This window comes from Haliotis cracherodii, unplaced genomic scaffold (assembly GCF_022045235.1).
Source record: "Haliotis cracherodii isolate W230 unplaced genomic scaffold, xgHalCrac1.p SCAF_17, whole genome shotgun sequence".
NCBI classification, from domain to species: domain Eukaryota; kingdom Metazoa; phylum Mollusca; class Gastropoda; order Lepetellida; family Haliotidae; genus Haliotis; species Haliotis cracherodii.
This window is the reverse complement of record NW_027266272.1, coordinates 18,534,986-18,554,485: the sequence shown is the minus strand read 5'-3', so window position 1 is coordinate 18,554,485 and position 19,500 is coordinate 18,534,986. Positions and strand designations below refer to the sequence as shown.

Sequence of the window (19,500 nt, the reverse complement as noted above, 5' to 3'; positions counted from 1 at the left end):
GGTTGACGTTTTCCAATATCCGCATACCTGACATATATCGCCCTACACGAACCTGGGTTGATATTTCAGAAAGTGAGTGAGTTAAAATTTAAAGTTACATCGGTAGTCTTTCATCAATAAAGTTTTGTTTGTTTGTTGTTTAACGCCTCCCTCAGCAATATTCCAGCTGTATGACGGCGGTCTGTAAATAATCGAGTCTGGACAAGACAATCCAGTGATTGACATCATGAACATCGCTCCACGCAATTGGGATCGATGACATGCATCAACCAAGTCAGCGCGCCTGACCACCCGATCCCGTTAGCCGCCTCTTACGAGAAGCATTGTCGCATCTTACGGCAAGCATGGGTTGGTGAAGACCTATTTTCACTCGGATCTTCACGGATGTCTATAAGAGTGACGTCACGCGGAAGACCCGGGTTCGATTCCCGAAATGGGTACAATGTGTGAAGCCCATTTCTGGTGTCCCCCGCCGTGATATTGCTGGAATATTGCTAAAGCGGCGTAAAACCATACTAACTCACTCACTATAAGAGTGAAGACTTGTGTGGTTTCCCCAACGGGGATTCAGGGTGGGAATGAGTAACCTTGCGATAGCCAGGCTGAAGGGATCGGGTGGTCATTCAAGAAGACCAGTTTGATTGCGTGTCCTCCAACCTTGCCAGCATAGAACACGGTCTCATTGAACTCTTTCACTCAGATGTAATATAAGTTAGGTCCATCAGAATCCCCGTTGGGCAACCTTGGCTTGTACTGGAGACGGTGAACAGCGAGGTTAAATTGATACCATTTTATACCATCTTAATAATACCTATCAGGAATTGGTGACAACTGTTATGTTCTGTTGAATCTACAATAATTATTAGACTTTACACTCCTGAAACCTTACCACAGACGTGGAAAATGTGACAGATTAAGCTAATTCATGGATCTGCAGAACATGACTGTGACAGGAGTGGGTCAGGAGTGTTTACGACTCAAATGGAGAAAAGGGTTAATTAAATTCCACAAATGTCTGTACTTTACAAGGCGAAGAGCTTTGAGCATGACGTATCATTTTGAATAAAACATTCAATGCCTGAGTGTACAGTATTAATCCCATCTAAGCCATGAGGCCGTGTCTTGTTACTAGACAAACAGTACCCAGCATAGAATCAAAGTATACTCATGAGACAAAGTAAGGGAATACAAAAACACTGTAGAAGAAAGTCTCCTGTTGTGTACGGTTCTATATGTTCCATATCAACAACAAAAACAGTGTAGAAGACAGTCTCCTGTTCTGTACGGTTCTATATGTTCCATATCAACAACAAAAACACTGTAGAAGAAAGTCTCCTGTTGTGTACGGTTCTATATGTTCCATATCAACAACAAAAACACTGTAGAAGACAGTCTCCTGTTGTGTACGGTTCTATATGTTCCACATCAACAACAAAAACACTGTAGAAGACAGTCTCCTGTTGTGTACGGTTCTATATGTTCCACATCAACAACAAAAACACTGTAGAAGACAGTCTCCTGTTCTGTACGGTTCTATATGTTCCACATCAACAACAAAAACACTGTAGAAGACAGTCTCCTGTTCTGTACGGTTCTATATGTTCCATATCAACAACAAAAACACTGTAGAAGAAAGTCTCCTGTTGTGTACGGTTCTATATGTTCCACATCAACAACAAAAACACTGTAGAAGACAGTCTCCTGTTGTGTACGGTTCTATATGTTCCATATCAACAACAAAAACAGTGTAGAAGACAGTCTCCTGTTGTGTACGGTTCTATATGTTCCATATCAACAACAAAAACACTGTAGAAGAAAGTCTCCTGTTCTGTACGGTTCTATATGTTCCATATCAACAACAAAAACACTGTAGTAGAAAGTCTCCTGTTCTGTACGGTTCTATATGTTCCATATCAACAACAAAAACACTGTAGAAGACAGTCTCCTGTTCTGTGCGGTTCTATATGTTCCATATCAACAACAAAAACACTGTAGAAGAAAGTCTCCTGTTCTGTACGGTTCTATATGTTCCATATCAACAACAAAAACACTGTAGTAGAAAGTCTCCTGTTCTGTACGGTTCTATATGTTCCATATCAACAACCAAAACACTATAGAAGAAAGTCTCCTGTTGTGTACGGCTCTATATGTTCTACATCAACAACCAAAACACTGTAGAAGAAAGTCACATTGACAGTACACTGACAATGTATGTGATATCGCCAAAACGTTTTCCTTCATACCTGTTCCCTTACTTTTCGCAATCAGTATACATCAAGCTAATCTGTTGAGCTCCTATTACCATGCCTGTGAGATGAGGTAAAACAGGGTTTAACGTCTCGTTTAAGGTTAAATATTTTCATACTTTAACGTTTACACTGTTTCTTTCATGCTGATTGGCTGAATGGGTGGTCACGTGATCTGATATTTGGAGTTCACACCCCTGTGAACGGACTGAAAAGTTGACACGATGTGAACAATTTTTTGTGAAATTGATCGTGTGAACTTTTGCCGGAACTACTTTCCGGGGTTTCCCCGACTTATCGATCGGTGTTTACAATCATCTCGTTTTTCTATTTTCTTTTTAATCCCTGCATTTATCAGGAATTCAATTAATTTAGTATTTTTGCTTTGTCTTGTAACATTTCATCTGACTTAAAAATAAATAAATTCTTGTTCTGGTGTTTAATGTCGTCTAGCTGCTAGATAAAACAAAAAGGATTGTCCTTACGGTGACTTGGATATACATGTAGAATGGTTATCTTTCAATACCAGATCTAATAACGCAAGTGAAGAAAATGAATTTGTAAAATTACTGAACGAAATTGATTTATTGAGCGATATTGACCTTGATGTCTTGTTTTCGGAAATGACAGGAATCTAGCACCAATGAGAACAATGTCTACCCTGCTCAGATGTGGCCGCTGACACAGATCGAAGCGACAGCTCCTGATCAATCCCAAACTAAAACCCGATTTACTATCGTATCGGGAAAAAAATCTAAGATTTCGAGAAACCATAAAACATAAAAAGGTAAGGAAAGAAACTTAAATATACCCCCCTCCCTAAAAAAAAACAACAAACAGTTTTACCGATTGGCCATCGGAGACGAAAATTCCGTAGACGGAATTCCTATTCAATTTTCTGAGTTGACCGACCTTCTCCGTGCATTCTAGACCGAGAAGCGGTGGCACATGAGAAATGACGGGGCATTTAATGAAGCTGGCATCAGGTAAAAGAGTAGGTCCATCTCAGGTGACAAGAAACACCAGCTGAGCAAAGTATTACAGCACACACGATAAATCGTCGCAAGCTCGGAGGTTCACGCAGTTTAACCAGCGCTTTTAAATCTTCCACACTTCAATGAACCCATCCAAACTGACGTTCAATTCTTAATTGCACTTGCATAGCGCGCGTGTGTGTGTGTGTTTGGCTGCTTGTACTACTCAGGGCTAATGCCGATTTCATAGCTCTAGCCCACTGAGATACCATGCTGCAGTTTAACATTGATAAAACTCAGACACATATTGACTGCGAGCCGACCCGTCCTTGTTTTATCCCCTTAATGCCGAAAACCAGGCATGGAAACAACAAGTGCCATTTTTATCTTTTTTTAGGTATGACGCAGCTGGGGATCGATCCACCGACGCACTATTCACTACACCGCGGAGGCGGTATCCGATAATTATGATACCTTGTTAAGAGAAGAGATTATAGTGAGATTCGCGTAGGACGTCGAGATTGCTAATAATATCAATCTTCTTTTCTTGGTGAGACTCAATTATTCACAGACTGCCACCAAATAGCTGGAATATTGTTCAATGCGGCGTTAAACAACAAAAAACCCAAACAAACAAGGATATGGTTTGGTTCACAATAAAGCCTGACCGTTAGTCAATCTTTAAGACTAATTCTCCAAACTTAAAGTACAAACGTCCAACTCAAGTCTAGAATGATAATGCATTGTTCTAGGCTCCATTTGGATCATATTTGTTTTATTATGTAGAAATGTATTTTCAAATAAGATAACTTTATTTCTGGGACTAAATGTTGATCCACCTGACCGTGATCGGCTCAGAGAACAACACCACGGAAAAAATCTCAACATCACAAGAACACACCACTGTGATTTGGTTCAGTAAAGCCTCAAGATTTCATCTTACCATTGTTTTTCAGAGTGCCTGGCAGAGCGCCCTGTCTGTCCGTGTTGTAGGTGATGTTGGAGAGTTGTCGACAGGTCAGATCTTTGCGCAGTAGATCGATAGGCGACTGGTGGGTACCGCCACAGCATCGTGTGTTCTTGGAGATGTTCTTCCAGTAGAGGGGACCTTCAAACGGCGCTAATCATTACCAAACAATTCTCCTAATGAATGTTTAATATTATTGATTTCTCAACACTGAGGTCGACCTCCCAGTGACATTATCGAAGCGTACGTACAATATCGAAACATGATTTGAACTGTGATACGCTTGTATTTATTCGTATCAAAATGTAAACGGCTTGTGCAGCGCTAGGAAGAAAGGTCAGTTGGAAACAGAGACCAGGAAATTGAAGCGGAGTATTCGAAAGCCTCCGCAATTGCCTCGGTCGATATTCAACATGGCCGTGGTTCTTGCCAGTAATAGCAAGCTAGTCTCATTGGTAATCCTAATATAACATTCCTTTACAAACAGCACATGTACCAACCGAAAATAATTTGAAATTCCGAATTTTCAAGCCATTACGTCTTTAATAACAAGCGTGTAGCTTACCGTTAAAAGCGTCATGATTATAGCTGAACGGATCTTTCGAGATCGCACACAGGAAGGGATTATCCTCATCCTTGGCTGGTGAAGATGGCAGGACAGCGATGCAGATAATGGCGATGATGATCCCGGCGATGACCAGGGCACCCAGCACAAACAAGGCCTTCTTCACTCGCCCCGACATCCGTGGTTCCTTGGCCGCTGTGCGTGCTGGATCATCTGGCATTTGATAATAATTGTTCATCATCAGCGAGCAGGGATGGATTCATCCTCGTGCGAGGGTTGCATGTGGTCCACAGCCTTACTCCGCCCGATGACATTGATTATAGTAAATGCGTCTGTTATTGACTGGCGTGGGAGGAGGAGCGGGGCTTCTGATCACGTGAATGGGTGCTATTGTCTTGTTACGTTTCATTGAGAACGTATGTTACCCAACGATTTTCTCATTTTATGACTACAAAAAAACTATTCCCATTTAGATAATGGTTACGTTGGGGTTTTTGGAAACCCGAGGATATTACAACGCAAAGGTCTTCTGTGTGTGATGAGAGACAATGGGGGTTTGGTCGAGAATGTAAACAAAAGGGATTGGGTGAGAGACAATGAGGGTTTGGTCGAGAATGTAAACACAAGGGAGGGGGTGAAGTGGAGGTGAGGTGGGTTGAGAGACAATGAGGGTTTTGTCGAGAATGTAAAAACAAGCGTGGGGGTGAGTTGGAGGTGAGGTGGGATGAGAGACAATGAGGGTTTGGTCGAGAATGTAAACACAAGGGAGGGGGTGAGTTGGAGGTGAGGTGGGATGAGAGACAATGAGGGTTTTGTCGAGAATGTAAACACAAGGGAGGGGGTGAAGTGGAGGTGAGGTGGGATGAGAGACAATGAGGGTTTGGTTGAGAATGTAAACACAAGGGAGGGGGGTGAGGTGGGATGAGAGACAATGAGGGTTTTGTCGAGAATGTAAACACAAGGGGGGGGGGGGGGGGGTAAAGTGGAGGTGAGGTGGGATGAGAGACAATGAGGGTTTGGTTGAGAATGTAAACACAAGGGAGGGGGGTGAGGTGGGATGAGAGACAATGAGGGTTTTGTCGAGAATGTAAACACAAGGGAGGGGGGTGAGGTGGGATGAGAGACAATGAGGGTTTGGTCGAGAATGTAAACACAAGGGAGGGGGTGAAGTGGAGGTGAGGTGGGATGAGAGACAATGAGGGTTTTGTTGAGAATGTAAACACAAGGGAGGGGGGTGAGGTGGGATGAGAGACAATGAGGGTTTTGTCGAGAATGTAAACACAAGGGAGGGGGGTGAGGTGGGATGAGAGACAATGAGGGTTTGGTCGAGAATGTAAACACAAGGGAGGGGGTGTAGTGGAGGTGAGGTGGGATGAGAGACAATGAGGGTTTGGTTGAGAATGTAAACACAAGGGAGGGGGGTGAGGTGGGATGAGAGACAATGAGGGTTTTGTCGAGAATGTAAACACAAGGGAGGGGGGTGAGGTGGGATGAGAGACAATGAGGGTTTGGTCGAGAATGTAAACACAAGGGAGGGGTAGAGGTGGGATGAGAGACAATGATGGTTTGGTCGAGAATGTAAACACAAGGGAGGGGGTGAGGTGGAGGTGAGGTGGGTTGAGAGACAATGAGGGTTTTGTCGAGAATGTAAACACAAGGGAGGGGGGTGAGGTGGGAAGAGAGACAATGAGGGTTTGGTTGAGAATGTAAACACAAGGGAAGGGGTGAAGTGGAGGTGAGGTGGGATGAGAGACAATGAGGGTTTTGTCGAGAATGTAAACACAAGGGAGGGGGGGGGGGGGTGAGGTTGGATGAGAGACAATGAGGGTTTGGTCGAGAATGTAAACACAAGGGAGGGGGGTGAGGTGGGATGAGAGACAATGATGGTTTAGTCGAGAATGTAAACACAAGGGAGGGGGGTGAGGTGGGATGAGAGACAATGATGGTTTCGTCGAGAATGTAAACACAAGGGAGGGGGTGAAGTGGAGGTGAGGTGGGATGAGAGAAAATGAGGGTTTGGTTGAGAATGTAAACACAAGGGAGGGGGGGTGAGGTGGGATGAGAGACAATGATGGTTTCGTCGAGAATGTAAACACAAGGGAGAGGGTGGGGGTGAGGTGCAGGTGAGGTGGGATGAGAGACAACGAGGGGTTGGTCGAGAATCTAAACACAATGGAGGGGGTGAAGTGGAGGTGAGGTAAACACAAGGGAGGGGGTGAGGTGGAGGTGAGGTAAACACAAGGGAGGGGGTGAGGTGGAGGTGAGGTAAACACAAGGGAGGGGGTGAGGTGGAGGTGAGGAGGGGGTGAGAGGGGAGATGTCGAGGTACTAAGCTTTTCCCGCACCCGAGAAAGGATGTTTTACCAAATTTATGAACCTAAACATTACGATGAAATATGTTTGAATGGGCTGGGAAAGTGTGTCAAAAAGCAATACATGAGTTGCTTGTCTTCCATACATAAGTGGACTCGACCAGCGCAAAGTGACCACAGTCAACAAACCGTTCTTTTTTATTAACATGGAAGTAAATGTACAAAATGTTACAACTTTGTTTTAACGATATTTTATAGCGATATGGGTTTGTTTGTTGTTTGATGCTGCAATAACTGAGGTATATGGTGGCGGTCTGTAAATAGTCGAGTTTGGGCCACACGTGCAAATGGTTTACATCATGAGCATCGATCTACGCATTTGGGATACGATGACATGCTTTGCTGTTACAGCGTAACAGTTTTCCGACATGTTTGTTCCCTGGCTGTTGGAACTCTCCTGTGCATGAGTCAAATTTGTCCTTGTGTTATGGTAAGCGAGTGGGAGTGTGAGTGTGAGTGTGAGTGTGAGTGTGAGTGAGTTAATGCTTTACGTCACATCGGCAATATTTCAGGCATATCGTGACGAGAAATTTTACATTATTAATACATATATTTTAACTAAAGTAAAACCTGTCATCGATGGACAGTAAATTTACTAGAATATCACAGTTTATTATTTAAAACTAGCATACAACTATAAAAAGATATCACTATAAATAACGGTACACTAGTATGGTAAGCTAGACTAAATAAGGAAAATTAGGTTTTGACCACTTGTGACACACCACAGTGTGCGTATTGGCAGTAATTTTATTATAGTATGGTTAAACTTGCTTAAACAGTTTAATTGGACCGTCATAGGATAATATGTCCTGAATTTGCTTTCACAAGCCATGTACTATGACTAAGTTTTCGCGCGTTTTTTTGAATATGCTGACGCATTCAAATTATGTTGTAGATTTCCCGTATAATTTAGTGTCACATAAGGTTACATATAAAAGAATTTTTGTGTGTGTTGTTTTTGTGATTCTCTGAAATTTGTTTAAAGGCTTTGTGTTATTTTTGTTGTAAAGGAAACTACCGTAATTATGATATTATATGCTAGCGACCAGGTTAAGTAACCATTTGTGTTCTTACAGCCTTTTACCCTTTATGAGAACCTCCATCTACAGAATAAACACCTTCAAATCTGATGACACTTGTACCATCATTTTTTGAATGGAAGAGGTTCGGGGTTACCCGACTTGTAGCTCGCAAGGATGATGCAAGTACACATGCATTAACCAAGTCAGCGAGCCTGACCACCCGATCCTGTTTGTCGCCTCTTACGACAAGCATAGTCGCCTCTTACGACAAGCATAGTCGCCTCTTACGACAAGCATTGTCAAGCATGCTGAAGACCTATTCTCATTCTCTTCCCGGGTTTGATATTTTAGAGATTGGGTGTTGTGATAAATTTCATAGATTGCGCAATAAGGGAAAATTACACAAAACTGAACACGTTCCAATCTTAAACGTGCTAAGGGTCAAACTGACAACGCGATTCGGACAGAGTACAGTCTCATTATCTCTTGTTATGCTGGTCAGATGGAGTTATGCAAACACATTTAATATGTTAACATCTTTAGCCATATTTACCGCTTTGTCCATCTAAACTTAGGAAAAAACAGTACTACGTATACATCCATTCGTGTAATTCAAGAAACCGGTTACATTGTCTTCTGCATACCTGTTCAAAGCGGCGTTAACCCAAACTCACTAACTTTTCACCGAGTGAGTGAGTGAGTTTGATTTTACGCCGCTTTTAGCGACATTCTAGCATTATCACGGAGGGGGACACCAGTAATGGGCTTCACACATTGTACCTATGTCGAGAATCGAACCCGGGTCTTTGGCGTGACGAGCGAACGCTTTAGCCACTGGGCTACCCTACCGCCCCTCACTCTTCATACTGAACTTAAGTCGTTAACACCTTTAGCACAAAGGCCTCGATCAAATTAAATGAGGTTATGAGGGGACACTATAACCACTACGCTACCCAACCTCCCCCGATCACACAGACAGACTGTCTCAGTTTCGCAAATGGCACTTACGTCAACGTCTGAACCTGGGCCCCTTTCCACAAGCGGTTGTAGCGCTATGATGAACGTAAGCTTATGTTAAGTATGGGAGTTAAGATCACCTCAGCACTGAAATCTCCTTGTGGAACGGGGCCCTGGTGAGGTGAGGTGAAATTGGGTTTAACGTCGCGCCCAGGATAATTGCACTTGTTGTATTGGATTTAAATCTGGAGACCTTGAGGGCCATGGCAGGACCTGGATGTTGTGATTCCTGTAAAAGGCTGTTGTCAGTCTTGCCGTGTGAGGTCGGGCGTTGTCTTGTTGGAAAATGACATTCGGTTGTTGCATAATGGGAAGGACTTGTGGCCAGAAATTCTCATCTGGGTGACGTTGTGCCGTTAAATTCCCCAAAAATTGAACCAAGTCTGTTCTACCAGTGTAGGAGATGGCTTGCCCACATCATCACACTACACCACCAAATCTGTCCAATTCCAGTATGCAGTGTTTTCGTGCATAACATTCCCCGCGACGCCTGTGAACACGATATCTACCATCCGCACGGCGAAGCATAAAACGTGACTCCTCACCAAACCAAACTTGTCTCCATCGCAGTTGTGTCCATATTCTGTGAACTTGACACCAATGACGTTGCAGGTCCCTCAAAATGACACCTCGAACTGGTCGTCTGGCGCGAATAGCTTCAGCGCGTAAACAGTTCCACACTGATATCCTACGCAATCCTGGTATTGTCGCAGTTGTAGAGGTGGCCGTGGGGGTTCTTTCACGTATGTGACGTAGCCGTATGAATCTGTCCTGTGCTTTAGTAGTGATACGTGGTCGACCGGATCTGGGAAGGTCACGTGATGTCCCGTGTGTCTGATAACGGTTCCACTGTCTTTTAAAGGTGCTTGGCGAAAAAAAACCTTGGCTACAGCTGAAGATGATTCTTCTGTTTGCAGTCGGCCAACGGCATTGTTGCATTGGGCTTCCGTCAGTCGTGGCATGTTTCGCTGTTCACTTGCTGTTAGATTGTGATGACATGCAAATATAAACCCGACGTTTTTATAGCCCAACAAGTGATGCTGCACGTGTATGTTGGTGTGCTTCGGCGCAAGGCTATCAAATGGTTGTGGATTTGCAATTTTCCACCTTTCCACACAAATAAAGCCCAGTTCATTCAGAAATGACGAATGTATTTTTGATATTAATTGTTTATAGATGTCGGCAACGCTCTGACAGATATTTACGATTTTTCTACTTTTGCGTTTCTTTTTTTGCAGAGTATAGTTCCTGCGTATGTCACACATATGCACATGTTGGATTTGACGTCCTTTCGTATTTTGATTCTGTTTCGTCGCTTTATTCTGTTTTGTAAACACATGTTATGTCGGGAACCCTTCAATAGCTTCAGTACACACAGCATACAATTATGTACCTTTGTCGCCGCCAATTCCCTTCTGTACTGACATCTTGACAACACAAACGCTTGTTCACAGCAGTTGTCAGTCGGACAGCTGACGAGTTGAGGGTCGCTGGTAGGTTTATAGAAGAAAGATTTCTTATAAAGCTGGGAGAGGGCTATTCACGAGGTCGTGCTGCCAGTTGTAGGGTGGGTGGGGTTTTATTGGCTTCTGCAATTGAGGGTGCCAACCGCCCTCTATGCTTACCGGCATACCACTTAATTTGTCTTGATATCAAACTTAGGACATCGTGAGTCATATTAGTGTAGACATCTTGCACAAGTAAATTCGGATTTTCACCTGGAATGCATAACCATGCGTGCTCATAAGCTTTCATCTTCCCGAGGCAAGAGCGTACACCTGCCTCTCTGTCAAAGTCTTGTTTCCACCCTTGCACTTTCCGTTGCAAAATATGATTGGACTATCGCAGATATCGATGGTCCAATCAGAGAACGTTTCACAAAAATCAACATCCACGGCTGGTACACCTTCGTATGAAAGTTATTTACCTCTGTCTGCCTTGGTTGACACGAATATGTCTTTTTCATCTTTTAAAAAAACCCAACGATTGTCTATGTTTTTGTGTCAGGGATGAACTAGCGAATGTTTTTGTTCTCTGGTCGACTAGGTCGTCGCCTAAGGTAGTCGCCATCTTTTTGAAGGTATATGAGATAAGAACAACGATCTGATTGGATATCGCGTTTTCATTACAAGGGGCACAACTCGTGATCTACGCGAGGTGGCGCCAGGGTCGAGCCAAGAAAAGTGGCCTTGATTCGGCAACTAGACTTTATAGTGGACACGCTTGCCCCGGGAAGATAACAAGCTTTGGGTTAAATATTTAGTGATTTGTCACTCTTTGGAAGGTGAAAAAGACGAATAGTTTGAACATTGGAATGTTGGCAACCACGTACCCGATACATATAAATAGTTCATGACACACTGTGTCCGGCACTGCAGGCTCCTGAATGCCACTGGTACCAAAAGGATGTTGGCATCCTCGTTATTACTACATCCTGCTCGTTATAGGCGGATGAATTCACTGTTGGTTATTTATACATATGGCCTTTCTACTTACATTTGGGAACGGGCACCTCTGAATGTTCATAAACGTGTCCTATCTGATTTTAACTTGCCAACAATCGGCGAACCGAACCGAGAAGAGGTTTCTTCTCCCTCTATCTACCGGCACCGGCGGAGGGGAGCTGTTTAACAGTGCCCCGGGTGTTGTTAAGAGATCACCGTTCGGATGTTCAATCAGTAAAGGTGACTGTCTTTTGTTATGGCCCAGGAATTCTTTCCTTTAACTGCAGGTGGTGTGTATATATTCATGTACTGGACAACTATTTGTCCTCATACTTTAGGGGCACAACATGGCTAATTTTAAGTGTAAACAAAACCATTTTTACGAGGGCGTAAATACATATTAGATATAAAGTCACCATGTCATTGACAAAGGCGCAGAATCTTGATCTTTGAATTAACGTTAGGGCAATTCGGCGGTTCCGTCCTTCAGCAAAGTCGTCAATCACTTCGTCAATGGCAATGGCAATTTCCTTGTGGAAGTGGAGGAGTGCCACAAAGCTCATTCTCTGGTTGGCCATTGTTGACACGAGGCATGTCTTGATCCGCTTCATTGTGCTGAACGAACGTTCTGCAGTGGCAGACTGACCAGGGTTTTCACAGCTTCGATAAACCATCTACCACTGAAATCCTAAAGTGTGTAAAGATTCCGATTTCCAAGCTAGACAATAAATATCATGTTCGACTGTGTGAAGCTTTTTTTAGGTGTAAACATACAAATTGTATTGTGGCCCAGTCGTTTAAGGCGCCGCGATTCGCTGTGCAGAGTTGCGTCCCTTGGGCACGCCCGAGACCTATGATTGTGGGTTCGAATCCCGGTTCGCTCCGATTATGTTTCTAGGTTTGTCAGCACCATACCCGTGCTCATGGGTTTCACCGAAGTGGTAAACGTCTGAGACCTGCATCACTTCGGGCTTTCCTTCCACATTCAGCTGACACGCCATGATGTAACTGAAATACTGTTAAAAGCGGCGTTAAACCCAACTCACTCACTCACTCTGCTACAATGGTAGTTTCGCCCCTGTAGTTCATGAAAAGGCCAATCTCCGTGAGCTAGTAGATAAAGCGTCTGTGGCAGGCTCATTTATGTACATAACGTTTAATTAAGATTTATTAGTAAGTAGTAAGGTTATATGGCCTTGTTACAATTTTAACTGATTAGTTTATTACGATATTTATATTATAAGAATATATTATTAGTTATAATATTAGTTATGTTTTATACCTTAGTATTTTATATCTTAAACATTCATTCCATAGCTCTGTAACATTAAGTAAGCTTACTCTCAGTCTAACTTCCACTAATTGTCACACTGCATGCTTTTGACTTACAGCACTCTTTGCCCCAGCGCGCCCTGGCGCAGTCTATTGTCTTGTTGATAAGCCAAGCTGGAAGGAAACACCATATACTCAGCGAGATTTATTGACGCATGCAATTCTTATCATGTGAGGATTTGGATTTGTGAAAGGATTTATTCATATTTGAGGTTAGTTGGTTATTTATTTTATGATGTTGTATATATGGATGTTTTCTAATTATTGCGATTAGAAATAATATATATTGTAGAATGCATTCTTAATTTGATTTATTAGAAACATAATGCATCTTGTATATATTTATAGTTCTTGATGAACTCACAGTTCAGTGAGTAATTAGCTGTATAAAACAGTATTAAACACAAAACCTAAATATATATATAAACTAAGTAATATAAACCCCTCTGGACAGTAATGGAAAGTAAATGTATGTATGCTTGATTTATGTTGGTAACACTTACAGGTGAGGTGAAATCTGGTTTAACGTCGCGTCCAAGATTATTGCACGTGCATGCACGTGTGTGTGTGGCTGCTTGTGCTAGTCCGGACTGATGCCGATTTATAGTGCTAGCTCACTGAGATAACATGTCACAGTTTAACATGAATACCCCACTCAGACACAGTATACTGACTCCTAGCCGACATTCCTTGTTTTAGCCCCGTAATGCCGAGCGCCAGACAGAGTAACAACAAGTACCATCTTTTAACGCCTTTTGGTATGACGCGGCCGAACCCCGAACCTTCCGCTCTCCGGGCGAACGCTCTACCACTAGACCACGGAGGCGGTCTTCAATTACAGCCTTACTTGCTAGTATGTATACCCGCAATGTATTTTGACTCGCATGCTATTTTCGACCTCTTTGCATAATTGCTTTTTGAATTTTAAACAAATCCCTGAAGTGAACGTATGAACTGCGCCATGGAGAGGCTCCATGCAGCACGATCTACACAAACTCGGTTTCCAAAGTTTCTATCTATATATTACAGTGTCGAATCTATTGTAAGCATTGACGTACATTGTTCAGGGCATCACAGTGTCTTGTTCAGGGCACCACGGGGCTTTGTTCAGGTCGTCACAGTGCTTCACAGTGCTTTTTTTCAGGGCGTCACGGTGCTTTGTTGCGGGCATCAAATCACTTTGTTCAGAGCGTCACATCGCTTTGTTCAGAGCGTCACCGGGCTTTGTTCAGGGCACCACATCACTTTGTTCAGAGCGTCACCGGGCTTTGTTTAGGACATCACATCGTTTTCTTGAGTGCGTCACGGTGCTTTGTTCAGGGCGTCACGGGGCTTTGTTCAGGACATCACGGTGCTTTGTTCAGGGCGTCACGGGGCTTTTTTTAGGGCGTCACGGTGCTTTGTTCAGGGCATCACAGGGCTTTGTTCAGGGCGTCACGGGGCTTTGTTCAGGGCATCAAGGGGCTTTGTTCATACACATCACCCATAGAGACATCATCACACAAGTTTACATCAACTATACCCAATGTTCTGTTTACCAAAAACCTCAATGAGAAAACATTATCGCATCAAACCAAATGTTGGTATGAAATTAAAGCTATTTCTAGGGCCATTATTGATTTTCAGTGATTCATTCATATTATATTTAGAAGATAAATACTATGTGTGTGTCTATTTCCGGGATTTTATCGAGTATTTGCATCTTGGAAATTCATCTCGAGCCCCTCAAGCTAACGCTTTCGGGTCTCGAGATGAATTTCCAAGATGCAAATACTCGATAAAATCCCGGAAATAGACACACACATAGTATTTATAGATATTGTAAACCTATTCTTTTATTCAGAAAAAAACATGCGCACTCTTTAACACCTCGTACTTACTCGGTTGTGAGGCGTCAACATCGAACGTTCTGTCGCTGCTATGGTACCCCGGTGATTGTGATTTTGGTAATAACGTACACCGGTAATGAGACGCAAATACCATCACGTATATTCAACTGCGATACCTACATATCCTTGAATTCCTCATATATTTTAGAATTAAATGCCAAATGGTCTTTGTCACCAATACAAATTGTCTAGAAGTAATGAAGCAAAATAAATGAGGTGTGAAAACGAACGCTGAAAAAACTGCACTCGTTGGAAATGTAAACAAAGCCATTCGTCTATTCGTTGAGTGCATTGGCTCGAGATCTGCATTTTCAGAATATACACGGGAAGAGAATCGTAGGAAGAATTAGGGAATTAAACATATATACATTGCAATAATTTGATATTTTCAACAGAACTTGTCGAAGTTCCCGTCCTGTGTGACGCCATGACTGACGCAAAATCACGCACAACGACAACGGTATTTATCAGAATTTCTGACTATTTTCGTTGGTTTCAATGAAAAATACAACAACAAAAAACAGTACACAGATTGTCAGAATGTTTCTGATTACTTACATGTCACATTTATGTATATACGAACCCTGAATGAACGAAAGTCCCCTCGTAAAATCCCGCGCACTGTTGACAGTCAACACGCCATTTTGTAAAATTCGGTCACCGGTAGTGATGTCAAACTTCAACATATTTGTTGCACATATTTGGTAATATCTCTGAGGTGAAGGTCCTTGAATGAAAGTACACACGATCATTGTTAACTGCTTTTTTACTGTTTCATGATGTAGATCTTGCATATCTTTTGTACATTTTTTTTCACACAATTAATTTCACTTTGGATATTAATCAATGTTCAATTAGGAGATAAACATACTGTGTTTTCAATGTAGAGCTAGGTTACCTGTAGATTTAACCGCGCTAAATTGAATTTGGAACCGAACGCGCAGCGTGAGGTTTCAAATGTTAAATTTAGCGCGGTTAAATCTACAGGTTACCTAGCTCTACATTGAAAACACAGTATGTTTATCTCCATTCTACCATGACTAAATAAAACGCGAACTCTTTGGTGTCAGCAAATATACTGAGTGAAGGGGCATGGGTTGAGTCCAGTGTTTTGAGTGGGTTCTCGATCTGAATTACGGAATCACCGAACAAAATAAGGTGCTGTATATACTCAAGCAGTTTGTTTACACCGTAATACTTCACTCGAACATATGACAGGCATTGAAAGCATATAAGCACGGCAACTTGGTAAGCTAACATGAGGTGGGCATCCCTAAAGAAAACAAAGCAAGCTTTGCAAGGCTTTCGCTCTATATCGCGCGTCACCATTATGACGTCATATCGCTCATTGTGACGCAAAAGATATGACGTCACAGTCGTATATAGAAAAGCGCCAAAATTCCAAACTCTCTGTTGTCTCCAAAACGTAAATACATTCCCTTTGTTGATTTCTGTCGTGTTTTTCTGCACGAAATGTATTGCCACACATCCTTTGAATATTGTAGTAACCTCATCTTTGCATTTTGTAACCTGGAATTGTATATATAATTATTTAAATATGCCTACCGACAATGACTGAAAATAGTACTATTCTATGAATATTAGCCTCCGCGGTGATGCGGCCGTCAAACCAGCTGTTTCAATCAGAGGGGGTTTATTGTGATTTAATAGCCTCTGATTGACCAATCAGAATCGAGTAAATTCCAAATTCATGGTAGAATATGATATAATACGTAGATATAGGCCACAACATATATGAACGTTTGATAATCTCCTGTTTGTTTGAATAATGTTCACATATGAAGTTGATAAGTTTATAGTGTCGTATACGATATTTCTTTAATTTGAACAAGTGTACATGTGACAGGTACATTTACAATTCGTCTTGTATGTATTTCTAGGCAGTGTAATAGTCAATATTATAAGTTCATATAATTAGTGTCCATGAATAGCCGTTTCATTTTATTTTATAACTAAAACTGACGATATAACTTAACCAAAATCGATATTATTTTTCGTTAAATTATATGCACACATTTCTTGAAGAATAGGCTTGGTCTTGGATTTTTTTTATGCCGTTTGATATACAGAACAGTGATATCTCAGGATTCGCCAGGAGCGCGTTAGCGCTATGGTGATTGTGATTTTGGTAATTATTTCATTGTAATTTTTTTTAATTAAAAATATAAAATCCCAATAATTCCCATGAATAGAGAAAATCAAAATATTTGTTATGAATTTTGTATTTCAAATTTGCGTCCATTGTTAATTAGTATGCAAAAAATGCTGAGTAATTATGTATTCCTACACAGTGATTCGGTCGCTTGCTTCAGGGAATTCAAATCATATTTTCACCCTCTGACATTTGGTCATGTGTCCCAAATTAGCCAATCACAACACAGAACACACTTTCTATAGGTTTACAATCACCGTTATTTTGTTTTTTTATGACCAGTGAAATCTGTTTCGGCAGATAATCGAGAATGGTTATTCTCTGGAGTTGATGTTATATATTTTAGTCACAATTAACTACCTCGCGTCGGCTTGAGTCTGCCAGACTTGTTAGTAGCTGAAAAAAATGAGCAATGTCCCAACAAACAGCCAAGTTCCAGAGACTTAACTACCCGATCCAATCTTGTCGCCTCATAAGACACACGGGCTCAAAATCATCATTAATCCACATAAAGTGTGGTATTTTTGAATATGTTAGTAACTGAGGTTCGATAGAAATATGACATGTGTTTTCATCAAGCTTGACGCCAAGGTTAGGGCATGTCTTTGAAACCTATTCAAAGAGACTCAGTTTCAATTGACATATTAGAACGTCTCGCAACTGACGAGGAAACGTTGCTTTTTAGATTGATGACAACGTTGTAATGTGCAATTGCAAAAATGTCTCACAACGTTTGCTGTAAACCCTTTAAGGTTTCTAATACTGATGACACTAACGCTCTTAAGATGTTTTGCTAATATACTCTACACATTCGTTGAAGGGCCACCCACACAGATTGTAATTATTATATGAGTGAGTGAGTATGGTTTTACGCCGCTTTTAGCAATATTCCAGCAACATCACGGCGGGGGACACCAGAAATGGGCTTCACACATTGTACCCATGTCGGGATTCAAACCCGTGTCTTCGGCGTGACGAGTGAAGGCTTTAACCACTAGGCTACCCGACAGCCCCGTAATTATTATATATTAAAGGTTATGTGGAGAATTAGAAGATTAATTTTGCCAATTTGTATACTTGCAGTTGGCGCAACCCCTGACGGGTTTCCAGGACCTCGAAAACCTTGGAATACCAAAACTTTATGATAATTCCTGCGTATTATCCTGGCGCATTATCCTGGCGCATTATCCTCTTTTGTAAAACACCATGTCATGTTGGGAAGCCTTCAAAAGTTGTGCTGATCATACCTTTGCCGCCGTCAATTCCCTTCCGTACTGACATCTTGACAACACAAACGCTTGTTCACAGCAGTTGTAAGTCGGACAGCTGACTAGTTGAGGGTCGCTGGTAGGTTTACAGAAGAAATATTCCTTATAAAGCTGGGAGAGGGCTATTCACGAGGTCGTGCTGCCAGTTGTGACGTGGGTGGGTTTTGATTGGCTTCTACCTTTGAGGGTGCCACCCACAACCCTATAGGCACACGGACATACCACTGAATTTGTCTTGTCATCCAATGTAAGAACTCTTGAGTCATATCCGTGATACAAGCTTGTACAAGTAAACTTCGACTGGGACTTTCGCCTAATTCGCATTACCATGCGTGCTCATAAGCTTTGAGTTAAATATTTTACTGATTTGTGTAGTCACGATATGGCTGAAATATTGCCGATGTGACTTAAAATTTTAACTCACTCACTACTGATTTGTCACTCCTTGCAAACAAAAACAGGTGAACATTTTCAATATTGAAATATTGGCATCCGGGTTCCAGATAAACATTAAAATCAACCTGAGTATTGCGATCCGGTATCCGGTATACCAAGAAGCCTTGGTTCAGGCGTATCAAAAGGGTATTGGCACTCCCGGGGTTTCTACCTCCTTCTGGTTAACGGAGGGTGAAAAGGGCAACGGGTGGCTATGAATGTTCATAAACGTATCCTATTTGACTTTAATCTGTCAACAATCGGCACGTCGACCAGAGGAGTTTCTTTGTCTGCCGATATCCGCGTAAGGAGGGTGGGTGTTTACATGCGTCCCCGTGCTGTGAATAGATCACCGTTCCGACGTTCTGCCATTGAAGGTTAACGTCTTTTGCCGTGGCTCAGAAATACTTTTCTTTTAGGTACGTATTTGTGTGCAAGCACAGGAATACATTTTGTCCTCATAATTCATCTGTGGTCTTGTGGTAGAGCGCCTGGTCGGAATACGGACGGTCGGTGGATCGATCCCTGTTCGCGTTATGCCAAAAAACGTTAATAGGTGGTACATGAAGCCACCCTGTCTGGTTCTCGGCATTAAGACGATAAATCAAGGAATGGTCGGCTGTATACATGTTAAAGTGCAGCATGGTATCTCAGCGAGATAGTAGCACTATACAAGCGGCATTAGTCCCGACAAGTATAAGCAGCCGCACGAAGGCACGCACACACACAAATATACATAACACACAAGCATGCGAGTGCATGCACATCGCTATGATGGTGCAATAAACATGGA

At 42.1% G+C, this 19,500-nt stretch overlaps 1 protein-coding gene across 1 annotated transcript in view; it reads right to left on the bottom strand.

Annotated features, from left to right (window-relative positions):
• LOC139464937 (carbonic anhydrase 2-like) overlaps positions 1 to 18,341 on the bottom strand; it is a 28,732-nt gene extending 10,391 nt beyond the window's left edge. The window contains exons 1-3 of the mRNA XM_071246541.1: positions 18,252 to 18,341; positions 4,753 to 4,965; positions 4,164 to 4,328 (exon numbers count right to left, since the gene is read on the bottom strand). Coding sequence (XP_071102642.1) covers positions 4,164 to 4,328; positions 4,753 to 4,965; positions 18,252 to 18,285 — 412 coding nt within the window. The 5' untranslated portion in view covers positions 18,286 to 18,341. The remainder of the gene's footprint in view (positions 1 to 4,163; positions 4,329 to 4,752; positions 4,966 to 18,251) is intronic.
• Between the last annotated feature and the right edge of the window lie 1,159 nt (positions 18,342 to 19,500).